The sequence below is a fragment of the Astyanax mexicanus genome, chromosome 22, assembly GCF_023375975.1.
Source record: "Astyanax mexicanus isolate ESR-SI-001 chromosome 22, AstMex3_surface, whole genome shotgun sequence".
Lineage (NCBI taxonomy): Eukaryota > Metazoa > Chordata > Actinopteri > Characiformes > Acestrorhamphidae > Astyanax > Astyanax mexicanus.
In genome coordinates this window covers 30,431,200-30,448,378 of record NC_064429.1, presented here as the reverse complement: position 1 = coordinate 30,448,378, position 17,179 = coordinate 30,431,200, and the positions used below count along the sequence as shown (strand labels likewise).

Genomic DNA, 17,179 nt, shown 5'->3' with positions numbered 1-17,179 from the left:
ATTGTTTAAATTGAAGAATCATCCATTTAAACCCAAGAATAAATGGTTTTATTCCGTGCACTTGAGGAATACAATTACTGTAATAGACATGATAAAGAAGTATCTAGAGAAGTGAGTAGATTAAACGCTCAGTAGCTGAGAGCAGTAATGAAGGTGTTACCAAACGAGTGAAACAAGCTTCATCCGGTCTGCTGGAGACTGATACCCCCCAGAAAGAGGAGAAGAAACGGATTGGCAGATTTATTTCCGTCTGCACGTGTGTGTGTGTGTGTGTGTGTGTGTGTGGGAGGTGTTGGGGAGAATAGAAATGAAGGAGGGAGTGATGTGATGTCACTAAGGAAGCTGAGGAATCTTCTTTGAGAACCAGATTTCACGTACGGAACGACACTACTCACATTTAATACCAGCTGAAAAAATATAGCATGGGTGTACAGACAGTATTGGTTACTTTAAGGGAGTGTAGGGAGTATAGGGTAGTTTAGGGTACTATAGTGGAGTGCTGGGTAATTTAGTGTGATTTTGTGTTCTATAGGGGAGAATAGGGAAGTCTAGTGTTATTTAGGATACTTAAAGGATGTGTAGTATAGTGTAATGTAGGGTACTATAGGAGTTTAGACTTATATACTAATACTAATAGACTAATATAGAGGAATGTAGGGTAGGATTGCGTAGTTTAATGTATTATATGGTGTGGTATAGTAGGGTATAGTATAATATAGAGAGTTTATGGTAATTTAGAGTGTCTGGCAGTATAGGGTAGTTTAGGGTCGTGTGGGGCAGTATATAATGTATAGGTGTGTATGGTTGTGTGTGGCAGTATAGGGTAGTTTAGGTAAATATAGGGGAGTGTAGGGTAAGATTGTGTAGTTCAGTGTATTATATGGTAGTATAGAAACTGTAGAGTGGTTTGGTGTGGTGTGTGGTAGTATAGAACGTATAGGTTAGTTTAGGGCAGTAGATTGTAGGTTAGGCTAATATAGGGCTGAGTTTAGGGTAGGATTGTGTAGTTTAGCATATTACGTTGTAGTATAGATTGTGTTAGTAATTTAGGTTACTATAGGGGACTGTAGGGAAGGATTGTGTAGTTTAGTGTATTACATGGTAGTATAGGATAGTTTAGGCTAGTGTGTGGTAGTATAGAGAGTATTGGGTAGTTTAGGCTAGTGTGTGGCAGTATAGGGTAGTTTTGCTAATGTGTCGCAGTGTAGAGTATAGGGTAGTTTTGGCTAGTGTAGGGAGGAGTGTAGGGTAGGATTGTCTAGTTAGTTTAGTATACATGCTAATATAAAATATATAGTAATTTCAGCTAGTGTGTGGTACTATAGAGAGTATAGGGTAGTTTAGGCTAGTGTGTGTCTGTATAGAGAGTATAGGGTAGTTTAGGGTAGTCTGTGTCTGTATAGAGAGTATAGGGAAGTTTTGGGTAGTATAGTTTAGGCTACTATAGGGGGTAGTGTATGGTAAGATTGTGTAATTTAGTGTATTGCATGGTAGTATAGATAGTATAGAGTAGTTAAGGCTAGTGTGTGGCAGTATAGAGAGTATAGGGTAGTTTAGGGTAGTATAGCATAGTTTAGGCTACTATAGGGGGTAGTGTATGGTAAGATTGTGTAATTTAGTGTATTGCATGGTAGTATAGATAGTATAGAGTAGTTAAGGCTAGTGTGTGGCAGTATAGAGAGTATAGGGTAGTTTAGGGTAGTATAGCATAGTTTAGGCTACTATAGGGGGTAGTGTATGGTAAGATTGTGTAATTTAGTGTATTGCATGGTAGTATAGATAGTATAGAGTAGTTAAGGCTAGTGTGTGGCAGTATAGAGAGTATAGGGTAGTTTAAACTTTATCTCACTAACCAAAACCACTTTCCAACTTCACAATAAATGCATAGATCTTTTTACAGAATTTTGAACATTTTGTTGCCCCTAACTGGAGCTTTTCTTTAGGTTACTCTTTAGTTTTTTTAGTCAGAACATCAAGTCTTGACAGACGCACACAAATAATTGTAATAAGTCTGTAATCACCCAAATTTACAGACATATTCCTATAGTGGCTATTGACCTTTTCCTTCTCCTCCACGACCAACACCAGCCTTACTGCTGCACCTTGCTCTGCCACATGCTCTCAGAGTGTCTGTGTGAGCTTGCGAGTGTGTGTATGTGTGTGCGAGTGTGTGAGCACACGTGTGCGAGTGTGTGCGTGCGCGCTGCAGCAGAGAGAAGAGCTGGTTCAGTTGGGAATGTGACTCTAGTTCCAGGAATAGCCGTGAGTCTGAACCCTGGAAACTCTGCGACAGAAATAGCATCACTGCGCTCCTCTCATCGCCTAGCAACAGGCTCCCCCACGTCCTCCATCAGTCATTTTAAACAACGGCTCTCTTTCGCACTCCCTCGCTCTCTCTCTTCTTCTTCTTCTTCTTCTTCCTTTCTTCCCTCCTTCGCTCTTCCTCCAGCGATGCTCCATCCCCCTCTTTACTTTCTTCTCCAGGTTGCCGAAAATTCTGTCTTCCTTCTCAGAACTTTGTTCGTATTCGGATGTTCTCTGTGTCGGTGGCGGCGTTACGTAACGCTGCATTACAATCGTGGCGTCTTTCTCTCTGCTACCGATACGCACCCGCAGCAAAGAGTGCAGCGCTTTCTCCTCATTACAGAGTGAAAGGTCTTTCAAGGATGTTCTGGATTTGATAACACAGCGTGTTTTAAGCACTAGTACATTAATTCTAATGTAGTATTGAGTCATATACTCCAGAGAGTTGGCTTATAAGCTTTTTCTTTAGAGCTATACACTTCAGGCCCAAGTGTGTTTAGATAACTCTCTAAATGAATGCATTCAGCTACTTTTTGGTTGCAGCCATTGCTGGCACAGACGTGCAAATGCATGTATACAGCTTGTATAGTCCCTGTAAAGAAGTATTTACATGGTATACTAAGTCTAATAAGTCTTTCTGGAGAGGATCAGCTTAATGCCAGATGTGGGCTATATAGAGGGGTATAAAACCCCCAGTATTGAGCTGTAGAGCAGTGGAGGAACTTTGTTCTCTGGAATGATGGCGCTCCATCAAGTACTTTTGGGATTTTGGATTTGAACTCACAAAGGTTCTTGGTGTTGAATTCAATAAGATCCTCACAGCAAATCTCCAAAATCAAGTAGAACGTTTTCTCCAGACAGTAGAGACAGTAACACCAGCAAAAGCAGGATGAACTCCTTTTAAAAGCTTCATTTCTGCATAAACAATGTAGGAGCAGGTGTTCCCAATACATTCAGCTGCTACTCAGCTGTATATCCCCCATGATTGGTGATGCCACAACACAAGAAGGGGGTGAAGACCAGCACATGCCTCCTCCGACACATGTGAAGTCACACTCCACCTCTTTTCTTTCCAACTGCTGCGGATGCAGCATTGCCGAGTAGCATCACAGTGCACTCGGAGGAAAGTGCAGTAAGTTGGTTCTGATACGTCAGCTCACAGACGCAGCCTTGTGCTGATCAACATCACCCTAGGAGTGATGAGAGAGGGGAAAGAAAGCCATCTACTCTACTGTACCCACCCAGAGAGAACAAGGTCAATTGTGCTCTTTCAGGGCTCCGGCAGCTGATGGCAAGCTGTATGACAGGGATTTGAACCAGCGATCTCCCAAACATAGTGGCAGCGCAAAAGTGAGGCATGATCCTGATTCACTTCAGATTCGCTTCAGTCTTTCAGCAGCAGTCTATAAAATTACCTTTTGCTCTACCTGTCCACACCTTCAGTTCCTTCTTTTCCTTCACTCAGTTCCTTCTTTCTTCCTTCACTAAAGTCCACTCTTTGTCCACTGTTCCCAAAGTGTTTGCCTCTTGTCTTCCCCCTTTGAAAGATGTGTTAGACCTAAAAGGTCACACAGTTATACACAGTACCAGTCAAAAGTCAAAATTTTAATTCACTAAATAGTTAAATAAAGTAGCACATTTATCTTTGAGGACAGATCTGCACACTCTTGGTATTTTAATCTCAGTGTCTTTATGAGGGAGAATCACCTGGAATAGTTTTCCCAGCGTCTTGAAGGAAGGAGTTTCTGGAGGTGCTGAACAATATTTGCTGCTTTTCCTTCACGCTGTTTTAACGCTGTACTTACTAATAAAATGTCGGGGTTTAAATCAGGCTCTGGCTCACAGGCAGTTTATGGGACGGGTTGGGCTGGGGAAGAACATGCACAGGCTCGGTCTAGGTGGGGCTGGGGTTTTTGGGCCCGATTTAAGCTCCAGCTCATCCCGATTAAATCACCTCAAATCACCATCTTAGTTCATTAGGTTTAGATCAGGTGATTGTGGAGGACTAACAATTTTTTTTTTTTCACTGTTTACTACACATGTTTTTATGTCTTTATTATTAATCTAAAATGTAGAAAATCAATTAAATATAGAAATAAAGAAAAAGATTGAATACAATGATGTGTACAGACTTTTGACAGGTACTGTATAAACAATGCATTATATTTTTGGAGCTGTCTGCATTCGGATGCTGTAGTTTTGTGACTTAAATAGTTACTATATAGTAAGTAAGGGGGGTATTTGAGGGAATAAGGATTCAGCCATTAATTAGAACACGGTCGTGAATCGTCTATGCTGCTATTTACTCTACAAACTTTACAAGAAGTGTAAAAAGATTTTTTATTTTAATTTTTAGTTTAATTTAATTGTCTGATGGAATGATTCACCTCTCTCACTCTTTCTCCCTCTCTCCATCCTTCCAGAAGAGGAAGTCGAGCTCCACGGTTCAGTACATGGTGAGAGATCATCGCTCCATTTTTTCTCCTCCACCCTTTATCTTCTTCCGTCTTCCCTCGTTTTTGTCTCCGTAGTGCAGACACCAGCCTATCACAACCACCACCTGCCCCTGAATTCTTCTACACTTTCCGTCCTCCCTTACTTTTCTCTCCAGTGTTCTTTCTGCGGCTGAAGAGTCGATGGCACGCGCACTGCACAGCTCGTTCCTGCTTACTGCCACGAGCACAGCTGGATTTCCCCACTCTGTTCTTCTGCATGTGTCTGCTCTGAGCTCTCTTTATCTGTGGAGGACACTCGAGTATCTTCCTCCTGCTGCACCCTACTGTTCTCCTGCGCTGAGAGTGAGAGGAAGCTCACATGTGCTCAGAAATGAAGCTCTCTGCTTCTTCCTTTCTTCTGCTACAGTAGCTGAGAGTTTAGGCTTTGCTGGTTCAGACTGGATTCATTACTTAATTTTTCTCCTCCAGTGGAGTGCTGTTTGCACTCTGCTTTCTTTTCACTTGGATTTGCAGTTTGCTGTTCGAGTTGTTTGCTGTATTTCTTGATGACGTGATTGAGAATTTTTGGTAAGCTGGTGCAAATGGGTGTATGAGTCTTGTGACATCTAAGAACATGTTTGGACTTTTTTGAAAATGTTATTTAAATGTTTATTTAGATTATTTTTGTTATTATTTGAATTAATTTGATGCATAAAAAGCTATTTAATGGAGAAATCTTGGAGACTTGGTTTGTAGTGAAACGTGTCGAATAGTCCACCTCCATTCACCAACAGCATTCCCAAATACAGCACTTTTAGCCAATGCTCCCAACAGACTTACAATGCTAGTGTTAGGGGCATAGAGTTTAAAGGAGAAATCCGGTGTGAAATGGACTTGGGTTGTAGTGGAACATGATAACGAGTACAAACATTTGTCAAATAACCTACGTCCATTTACCCTCAGCATTCTGAAATACAGCACTTTTAGTCGATATTCCCAACATGCTCACAATGCTAGTGATAGGGGCATAGAGTTGCACAAATGAATAGAAAGGATAGAGGAACAGATTGCAAAATTCATTCTTTGGAAATCCATGAATATTATAGAGATATTTTCAGCAGCAACTCAAAAAATATGCTTTTTCTTCTAAAGTAATTTTGCAATTTGTGCTCAGAAAGTTACCTCAAGGTATTGTGTTTATAAACAGTGTTTTTAAATGAACTATTAGTGCACTTTTAAAGTTTTAGTGCCTCGTTTTCAATGTCAGGGCTCTCACAATTCTACCAGTGAAGTGTGGAGCTACTTTGAGCTTCTTGTTAATTGTATAAAATTTTTAATTTCTTTGATGGGCAACTCTATGCCCCATCACTAGCATTGTAAGCCTGTTGGGAGCATCAGCTAGAAAATGTTTTGGGAATGCTGGGGTGAATGGAGGTGGGATATTGGACAGACGTTTTTACTCAGTGTCATGTTTCACTACAAACCACTACAAAGTCCATTTCACACTGGATTTTTAATTTAAAGCATCTTTGTCCAGATGTTAGCATTCTGTACTATTTCTCCATGTGTTCAATATTTCAGTCCAGTTGTGTTTGTTCAAGGCATTGTTGTATTCTTCATCTGTTCATCTGTTCACCTTCATTCTGTCCATTTCTGCTGCCTTCCTCTTTACTTTTTTGATGTTCTCTCCTTACTGATAATCCTCTGACTGGGTTCTGTCCTTAAAAGCAGCGCAACTTGGTTCTGCTGAGCTCTGCTCCAGTAGACACTTGTTAGTGGTTTAGAGTAGAGCTTAGATTCTCTGCCTGAACCCCGAGATTTCCCCACCACTTTCCTCGGGCCGGGTCGGTTCAGGCTCAGGAAAATACTTTGTGACTTGGGTGTTTGTTTTTTAATGCTATTTTTATTTATTTTTGCTATTTATCTCCTCCTCTTGTCTGTATTATGCAGTTGACTTGCAGCACTGTCTTGCTGTTCTTAATAAACATTTTTTTTTAAAGAATAGGTCTATGCTTCTTCAGTGTTGCAATATTAATTAAAATCATTTCGAACGCAATTTGCTAATTCCAACAGCCCGAAAATGTGTTTTAAAAAGCTCAGTTTTTAATGCTCTATTACTAATAAAATGTCGAGTTTAAATCAGGCTCTGGATCACAGGCAGTTTATGGAACGGGTTGGGCTCAGGGTAGAACGTGCACAGGCTTGGTCTAGTTGGGACTGGATTTTTTGGGCCCGATTTAAGCTCTAGTTTATAGTCAAGCCAACAGGAACTACAGAACCAGTCGAGCTCACTCATATGTGATGTCCTTAAGTTGTGTGTGTGTATGTGTGTGTGATTGTGTTGTGTCGAGCCGTGCAGTCCTGCCCCCTCCGAAGCCTCTTTCTTTTCCTAATAATGACTCTTTCTAAATGAATGAAAGCAGTCAGGCCAGATGAGTAAAGGGGGGATTGTGAGCTACTTATGACCCTCTGTCTGTCTGACCTGAACACGAGTTCAGGTCTGGCCCTGTTACAGGTTTATTTGAACCGTTGTGATTACGCATGGCATTACGCATATAACATGATTCATCATGCACTTATCATGTATAATTGGCTTAATGGAATAGACTGATGAAGCGTAATTAGTGAGAGAAGCATGATAATGACTATGACAATCGGTTTGTTTTTGATGACCTCCCCTGGCCTTCTATTAGTTTTTTCACATCAAATAGCTTTGTGTTTGTTGTGTTCCTTCATTCTCATGATTGTATGCAGCTGAATATATAAGTTAATCAGGGTTACCAGCCTCAGAAACTCAGAAGTTAACAGCTCCCCAGATAAGCACCTACATTTTGATATTTTGGTTTGTTTAACACTTTTAAGTTACTACATGATTCTTTATGTGTCCCTTCATAGTCTGGATGACTTCAGTATTAATTTACAATGTAGGAAAACTTTTGACTGGTGCAATATACGCATCGTATACAGTATTTCATGGCAGTACAATACATATGGGTACTGTTTTTTTGGAAATCAGTACAATATTGAAAAACATCATTTTAAAATATTACAATATGATTGAATCATATTTAGTTAAATATGATTCAACACATGATGATGAAGTTCTCCTGTTGTAAGGTGTTTGTTACGTATATGCCATGTATAATGATTAAAATATTGTATATATTTTTTTATTTATTAAATATTGAGCTTATCAAAGATTAAACAACAATAATAAAAGGTATTTTTAAAAATGTTACTTTTAAAAGTGTGTCTGTGTGTGTGTGTGTAAGAGAAAGAGAGAGAGACAGAGAGAAAGAGAGAGTGAGAGAGGAAGTCTGATGATGGTATGCATGTGTTTTACTGCGTGCTGATCTTTTCTTCCAGCACTTTTAACCTGGTTCCTCTTTAACCCTGTGTGTGTTGTTTCCCTGCACAGCCCCAACAGACCAACAGCACCAAAAACAGCATAGTCACCAGCCCCAAAGGAAACCTCCCCTCTCCTGCACTGGTATTTACCTCTCTAATCCCTCCTTCCTCTATCACTCCCTCCCTCCCTCACCTCTCCTCTCCTCTCCTTTACCTCTCCTTTACCTATTCTTTCTCTCATGTGTGTGTGTGTGTGTCCCAAAACCTGTGTGTGTGTGTGTGTGTGTGTTAGTTTTTTTTTATTGTAAAGCTCACACTGTGTGCGCGTGTGATTAATTTTATAATTTTGTGTGAACGTTCTGCCAGATCTGAACAAATTTTTGGTCTGTTTTATTGTTGTTTTATTTTTTGTATTTATTTTTTGTTTACTGGTTTATAGATATGTCAGAATTTTTAGAACTCTAAATAGGGCGTTTCTGAATCTGGAACGTCCCCGCATAGAAGCGTTTATTAGCATCAATATTATAAACATTCACTGACGAACAGTAAGAGTTGTTAAAATCAGGCTGCAAGTGGTCGAACAGACTAAGGTGCTGCCACTATTGCTGGTTCAAATCCCGGTCATGTAGCTTACCATCAGCTGCCGGAGCCCTGAGAGAGCACAATTGGCTTTATTCTCTCTGGGTGGGTAGATGGCGCTCTTTTTCTTCATCACTGGGAGCAGAGGTCTCGGAACCTAATTGCTGCGCTTTCCTCCGAGCTCATTGTGATCCTACTCAGCAATGCTGCATCAGCAGCAGTTCAAAAAGAGTTGGTGGCTGGTGTGTGCTAGTCTTCACCCTCTTGGTGTTGGGGCATCACTAGTGATAGGGGGAGTCCTAATTAGAGGGTTGGGTACTTGGCTGTGCTAAATTGGGGAGAAAATAAGAAAAATTGGAAATAAAATTATATATATATATATATATAAAAAAAGAATTACAGTTTTGTTTACTTAGCTTAGCTTTGCTGAATTAGAAGAAAAACATGGTGACACCTCTGTTCTTTTCTAGTGTCGCATAATGCACCTTTTTAATCTGGTGCACCACGAAATATATGTGTGAAAAAAGAACAGAAAATAGACGCTCATTGATAGTGTGCCATATAGTAAGAATAATAAGTATTTATTTTATGATCAGTTTATTTTATGAGAGCTGGATGCACTCTGGTGTCATTTTCCAGAGAAATCAGCTCTTTGAAAATGAAAAAAACAGGATCCACCAGAAATCCCAGAGGAATCGGGGCTCGCTCGGGGGTGGTCTCCAGAGGCGGGTAACCTTTACACATGTGCTTTCATTCTGATTGCAGTGCTGCTCTTTTGCTCATTCCCATGTGGGCTGATGTTTACCCACACAACAGCAGGAAGTGCAGCATTCTGTTTTTTTTCACATGCTTGAACATATTAAAGTATTAAATAAAGTGAAATATTGATATTAGGTGATCTGGAAGGACGTCCTGCGGGTCGGTTCAGTGCTGGAGGGCTGTACGGAACAGGGGAAGTGTAAAAGGTGTGGTGATAGCCTGGATTAATGGAGTGAAATGTGTGAGGATGATCGCTGAGCCTTTCACAAGTGATCACACACCCGTATACACACACTCTCTCTCACTCACACACACACACACACACACACTGTTGTTGAGGGTTTGAAGACAGACTTTGAGTTCTCGGAGAGTGAACTCTGCCTGGAAAAATGACTGGCATTCCAACATATACTGCCACCACAACACGTGGCGCAATATATCAACATATTTTTAGGATCCCTCATAGCTGCCCTTTAATGCTGTACGAGTGTGTGTGTGAGTGTATGTGAGTGTGTGTGTGTATGCGCACACTTCTCCGCTTGCTTGATGGTGCAGATATAGTTACTCAGGCTTGACAGAAGAGAGGAGGTGATTATGGTCAGTGAGGAATCTTGTCTTCAGTACTTTGTTTCCTACAGCTTATTTCCAGTAGCCTTATTGTTGGCTGTTGCAGCTTCACTCTGTAAACGATCTGATTGAAATTTGGCTCAATTCTGCTGTTAAAATATAATAGTGGCAAAAGCTGTAGGTAAAGCACAGTGTAAAAAATATTGTACACACTACAAATATTAACTCACTTAAATTTCAGGCTAATCTGTACCTGTTTAATCTGTTATACTGTATTTTTTACATTATAAGGCGCACTTAAAATCCTTTAATTTTCCCAAAAATCATCACTGCACCTTATAATCTGGTTCTTCTTACGTATGAATTTTACCAGTCAGGTATTAAGAAGCAGTAAAGCCACTCCACTAAAGTACAGCGTTATACAGGAGATTCAGTTTAGTTCTCCAGCACAGAGGCTGGAGTAGCATTAGCATTAGCTGTTTACCACTATTTTCCCATTCAGAGTTGAGTATTATTGGCCTGTAGCCTGCTGCCAACCCTGGCTAGCACTGCTGGAGCAGCATTAGCATTACACGCTAACCGCAGTAGCTCTTTAGACGTTCAGAGGTGAGTATTATTAGCCTGTAGCCTGCTGCCAACCCTGGCTAGCACTGCTGGAGCAGCATTAGCATTACACGCTAACCGCAATAGCTCTTTAGACGTTCAGAGGTGAGTATTATTAGCCTGTAGCCGGCTGCCAACCCCGGCTAGCACTGCTGGAGCAGCATTAGCATTACACGCTAACCGCAGAAGCTCTTTAGACGTTCAGAGGTGAGTATTATTAGCCTGTAGCCGGCTGCCAACCCTGACTAGCACTGCTAGCACCGTATTAGCATTAACCACTAACCGCAGTAGCTCTTTAGACGTTCAGAGGTGAGTATTATTAGCCTGTAGCCTGCAGCCAACCCTGGCTAGCACTGCTGGAGCAGTATTAGCATTAGCAGAAAACCATGCTAGCTCTTTCGCTGTTCAGAGACGACTATATCGGACTGTAACCTTCAGGTTTACCGTGTTAAATCAAGCTGCGTGGGAAGAACCGCTAGCTAATATCGCCCTGGCTTACCTGAACCCTCCGGGTTCCTCAGTGTAGCGCTGGTGGTTAGCCACTAATGCTAATTCTCCAGCGTTAGTGCTGGAGAAATATGGTAATCTTAGATTACTGTAAATAAATGGAAGTGCTTTATTCACCCAAATAAAGAGTTTTTAGGAGAGAAATCTTTGTAGATTTACATCCAGCGCTCGTTTTTTTAATTACAGTTTTGTTTACTTAGCTTAGCTCTACTTAGTTTAATTAGCTACCCAACCACCACCACCCAGTGGTTATAGTGTCTCTTAAAATGTGCCATATAATCCGGTGCGCCTTATAGTGCGAAAAATATGGTACACTCTTTTAAAGGTGCGTTAGATGTTTCTTTTTTTAGTTACTGTAGGAAATGTGTACCACAATACAGGGATTACATAGGATTCAGTATATTGTGATATAGTTTATTGTGATACTATAAGCACATAGTACATGAAACACACTATAATATTCATAAAATCTGTATAAAAGAAAAAAGTCTAATGACAAGCCTAATGACAAAGTACAGCGCTGCCCTCTAGTGGTCAAGGTTAAACAAAACCCAAAATGAACCACGTGTACCTGTGAACTAATAAATAAAAAATCAAAATCTGTTTTTAAATATCTATACAGTATTGCAAAGCAAAATATTGCAATATGATACAGTGTCCATATTTTTTATATTATTATTATTATTATACATTTTTTAATAATATTTGCACAGCTAGATTATAAGTCTTGATATTTAGTCTCTGCTAAATAGAAGGATGATAAATGGAGAGATAAACAGTGGAGGGATGAGCAGTGGGTCTTTTGTTAGTGTATAAATTGCTCTTTAGTCTCCAGTGCCTGCATTGTGTTTATTTATTTATTTATTTATTTATTTATTTATTTAAAAAAAATTAAATCTTTAACACCCATCCGCCCACACAGCGCTCTTCTTTTACAGCTGCTTGCTCTCTCTCTCTCTCTCTCTCTCTCTCTCTCTCTCTATTTTCTTCATTCTTACTCTCTCCTTTTCTTCTTTATTTTCACCCTGTTTTTCTTTTATTCTCTTTCCTTCCTCACTCCCGTTCTTCTATCTCTCCCCTCTCACCTTTTATTCTTTTCTTTCTCTCTTCTTCTTCTTCTTTTTTTATATTTATGAATTCCTTACTCTCTCCTTCTCTCCTCTCTTTTCTTTTCTTCTCTCTTATTTCTCTCTCTCACTCTCTGTATCTGGATGTTTCTTACTTTTGCTTTCACTCCTTTATCTTCCTACTCTTTCTCTTTCTTTGTATTGTTTCTCTCACTCTTCTTCTGTCCCTTTCTCTTTATTCTTTATTTCTCTTAATCTAACTATATTTATTCAATCACCACTCTGTCTTTCTCTCTGATCTCAACTCCCTTTGTTTCCTTTTATTCTGACTCTTTTCTCTCTCGCTCCTTCTCTGTATCTGTCCATTCTTTATTCTCGCTTTCTCTCCTATAGCTTCACCCTGTCTCATTCTTTTTGTTCTATCCTCTCTCTCTCTCCCCTAACTTTAAGTTCTTTCATTCTTTTGTCTTTCCCTTCTTTCTCTTTGTATCTATTCATTACTCCCTCCCTCCTATCTGTCTCTGTATAGTTTTATTTTGTCTCTCTCATTATCTTTATTTTTGTTTTCTTTTTCTCTCTTTGTCCCCGTTCATTTTCTTTTTACCTCCGTCTATGTTTAGATTTTTCTCACAGTTTTCCCCTCTTATTTTTTCTCATTATTCTCATTTGTTCTGTATTTTTCTCCATCTTGTTCATTTCTTCTTTTCTATCCCTCCTTCCTCTCCTCCTGTGTTGCTGTAGGAAGCTCAGAGCACTGTTATTCATAATCCATTGGATGGGATTAAGGTACCCCGCTGTATTTATACACGCGCTCTCACACACACACACAAACTAAAACAAACACACACACACACACACACAAACTAAAACAAACACACACACACACACACACACACACACACACACACACACACACACACACAAACACTCACGCGCTCACACACACTCACTCTCAAACACTCACACACCAGCCCCTTCTCCAATTCTCTCTTTGCTCTGTTTGATCTGCATCCTCACAATGCATCAGATCCAGTGTAACCACAGACTTTGACGTCATCTAACCGTAATGTGTGTGTGTGATGCCAGTCTGCTCTGATGGGGCAGTGTGTGTGTGTTTAATAGGCAATGCTGCTACTGTTGTTAGCATGTTAACATACTGCAGTATAAGGTTAGCGTAATCTCAGCCTCAGTGTTTTAACCTTTACTTCTGGTCTTAATACCTGTTCTAAAGATTTAGTACTAGCTTAGCATCTTAATACAGTCCAAAATCATTGAAACAGTCCTGTACCTGCTTTAAAAACTTAAAGAAAATGAGTTATCTCATGAAAAAAAATTTTGTTCACATTAAAGGCCTGTTTTCTTCTTGTTTTTTTAGCTCTTTTTTAAAGATTTGCGAGACTCCTCAGGTTACCATGGATTTGCGGACAGCTGTTTCAAACTATCATATTCTGTCTCCCCCAATAGTTGAATCTAGCATTATACTAAGAAATACCCATCAGAGGCGGGTTTTCTGTTTAAAATAGCCCTTTATAGAGTTTTTAAAATGTAATAAGCATTATATTCTCTATTTGGCATTATTACTTATTACTATTTGACCTAGCAAGAATCAGTTAGTAGAATAAATTGTATACTAATACCCCATATGACTGTTTTTCTGTTTTATATATGTAGTTCTTAAGATTTGTGATGTTTTATATGGTGAAGCTTCCTGAGAATTTGCTAATTTAACATTAGATGTTAAAAGAATTTCTGTTCACCTTAAAGGCCTGTTTTACCCTTGTTTTATTAGCTTTTTAAAAAAATAAAAATAAAAAATAAAATAAATTCTCAGGTTAGCATGGATTTGCAGACAGCTTTTTTTGCAGATATCACTATCATATTCTGTCTCCCCCAATAATTGAATATAGCATTATATCAAGAAATGCCCATCAGAGGCGGGTTTTCTGTTTAATGTAGCTCTTTTTAGAGTTTTTGAAATTTAGGTAGTATTACTTTTCTATTGTTAGCATTAATCAGCTAATAGTATTACTGTTAGTAGTTAGTAGAACATTTTTTTGTTTTTGAGAATTTGCTAACTTAACGATAGATAGATTTAAGATTTGTGATGTTTAATATGTTGAAGCTTCCTAAAAAATTGCTAATTTAACATTAGATGTTAAAATAATTTATGTTCCCTTGTTTTATTATCATATTTTGTCTCCCCCAATAATTTAATCTAGCATTTTATTATGAAATGTCCCTTTAGAGGCAGTTTTTTTTTTGCTTAAAATAGCTCTATTTTCTTTTTTTATACAGTTTTTTTTTTTTTTTTTACTACTTTTAGAAGTAGTATTACTTTCTCTAGTTAGAATTAATCGGCTGAACAGTATTACTTTTTGACCTAACAAGAATCAGTTAGTAGAATAAGTTTTATTATAACCCCATAGGGCTGTTTTTCTGTTTTAAATAACTAATTTTAAAAAATTGTGATGTTTTATATGTAGAAGCTTTTTTCTTGAGAATTCTCTTGAAGATTCTCATGATAGCTCCCCCAATAATTTAATCTAACATGTTATCATAAACTGTCTCTTTAGAGGCTGTTTTCTGCTTAAAATAGCAAATAGCTCTTTTATTTTACAAATAGCTCTTTTCTCGCTCTTGAGCTAGCATGAATTTGCTAACATAACGTTTTTCTGACAGATTTGTGCTGAAAATGTTTAAGATGTCTGTAATTAGTCTGTTTTCACACAGAAGAAAAGTGAGAATTGTTAGAGCAGTTACACTGTCTGCTCAGCGTCTGTTAGCATTAGCATGTGTGTGTGTTTGTGAGATAAGTAGACGAGAGGCTCATGAGTGATCTTTTGAATGGAGTGAGCTGGGCTGTGTACACAAGGTGTGTGACGTGTCGGGCAGGGGAGCAACAGTTGGAAGGAATAAGTATCAGCATTACAGCATGGCATCTTGTTGCTGTGTGTGTGTGTGTGTGTCTGCATTCTGATGAAGTGTGTTTTTTGTGAAGTGGGAAGCGGGGCCATCTCGTGGTGGGATCTGGAAGTGCAGAGCTTCAAAGCTGGCTGTTGCGCTGCATTGCGTCTTGTATTTTTGAAGCTCCTCATAATTGAAAGCTGAATTGATTATTTCCCCATTTCGTACGCAGCAGGAGGTTTATTAAGGCCAAATCTGTTGTCTGAAGTGACGGATGAATAATTTGGAAGCAGAATTGTTGACGTCAGGAACTCGCGTCAGATGTTGCAAGTCACAAAACGGTTTGGTTAAGGTCTGAAATGTAATTGAAAGCAGGAAAATCATGTAGCTCATTAAATTTTATTACATATTATGACCACCTCTTTGTGTTTAAACCCCTTATTATTTATGTTCAGTTCCTCTGACCATGTAGGAACACTCTGTGGTTATTTAATTACAGATTGTATTTTTTATTCCTTTATTTAGTGCTTCGTTTTTCTGCTTACTTAAGCCCTATCTGGATGGGATTAGTTTCTCAGACGGGCGTCTGTGAAAAATATTTCACACTTCTACTCAGTGATAAAACTCTTGCATCCGGACTGCAATTGAAAAAACAGGAAGAGCAGTGAGTTTTTTGGCTTTCTCCATCACATGACATTGCGCTCAGTAGCTCCTCCATTTCCACTCACGCCCAAAGTGTAATTACGGAGCGCGGCAGCGGACAAATAGCACGAGGTGACAAAACTCAGAGATGTGCATCCGGACGAGACTAAAATTACCGGAGGACTACAAAAATGGTTCAGCGAAAAACAGTAGATAATTCTGCCTGTAATTTTCTCAGAGGATGTCTGAGAAAAACACATTCATGGTCGTTCCGGACAGGAATAAAATCACAGAGAAAGCCCCATAAAAGAGAAAACTACCCCAGTACCCCTGAGAAACCAATCTCGTCCAGATATGGCTTTTGTTATCCTCTTTTCACCCTGTTTTGGACCTTCAATGGTCTGGACAATACAGGAGAGACCACAACCATTCAGCATGTTATTATTTGGGTGGTGGGTCATTATTCTCAGCACTGCAGGGATCAGCAGTTTTTAAACACCTCTATTATCGCTGCTGCACTGAGAATAGTTCACCAACAACGGCCTGTAAACACTGAAGAAGACCTGGACGCATCTTATCAACACAAACTGTGGAGCAACACATGGTGGAACAGTTGTTGGTAGGAGTGTGTAATATAGTGAAGGACAGTGAGTGAATAAACACAGTGTTTAAAACCTCCAGCAGCACTGCTGCAGTGTCTGATCCACTCACTGTACCATCAGTACAACAAGGAGGTGATCATAATGTTATGCTTGATCAGTGTATCTTTTTTGCTTACCATTATTTTTGCCATTTAAGCTCATTAAGCCCATTTAAGGTTCAGTCAATTACTGAGAATGGTACAAAAACTGCATGGCCCTTTAAGGGAACAAATTAAGTTAAAACGGAAAAAATAAGTAATTTCAGTATTGTAAATTGTAAAAGTATTTTAGTAAAAATCATATATTGTTTAAAAAAAGGGGAGGGGCTGTTATTTTAGCAAACAAGTTCATTTGCTAACAGCTTTCAGCTGGTAACAGCGTTCTCCTCCACCAGTCTTACACACTGCTTTTGGATAACTTTATGCCTTTACTCCTGGTGTGAAAATCCAAGCAGTTTAGCTTGGTTTGATGGATTGTGATCATCCATCTTCCTCTTGATTATATTCCAGATTTTTTTTATTAGGTAAAATCAAAGAAACTCGTCAATTTTAAGTGGTCTCCTATATAGTTAGTGAATGTTGCTCTGCAGATTTGTTCAGATTGATGTAATTCTGACTGGAATGTCCTGATTATTATGCTTTATTTGAGAGCATTGGAAATACACTGAGCTTTGGAAATTGGTGTTAAAAAAGGTTTGTAGTAAAGCAGTACTGGTACAGATTGTGTTACTTCACTCTCTGTGTATATATCAGATTTTAGGCAGCATAAAACTTACTATATCACTCTATTATTCCACTTTAACGACATGCTAAGTGAGTGACAT

General features: G+C 39.0%; 1 protein-coding gene across 44 annotated transcripts in view; it reads left to right on the top strand.

Moving 5' to 3' along the window:
• Window positions 1-17,179, top strand: part of camk2b1 (calcium/calmodulin-dependent protein kinase (CaM kinase) II beta 1) — a 102,595-nt gene that overhangs the window by 67,062 nt on the left and 18,354 nt on the right. For 11 of the 44 annotated variants that reach the window (XM_022667479.2, XM_022667487.2, XM_022667480.2 and 8 more), the window contains 3 exons: window positions 4,728-4,760; window positions 8,158-8,229; window positions 12,911-12,955. The exons of 7 other annotated variants lie outside the window; for them this stretch is intronic. In XM_022667479.2, the coding sequence (XP_022523200.2) occupies window positions 4,728-4,760; window positions 8,158-8,229; window positions 12,911-12,955 (150 nt within the window). The remainder of the gene's footprint in view (window positions 1-4,727; window positions 4,761-8,157; window positions 8,230-12,910; window positions 12,956-17,179) is intronic. 26 more of the 44 variants (XM_022667482.2, XM_022667481.2, XM_022667516.2 and 23 more) reach the window with 4 other exon arrangements.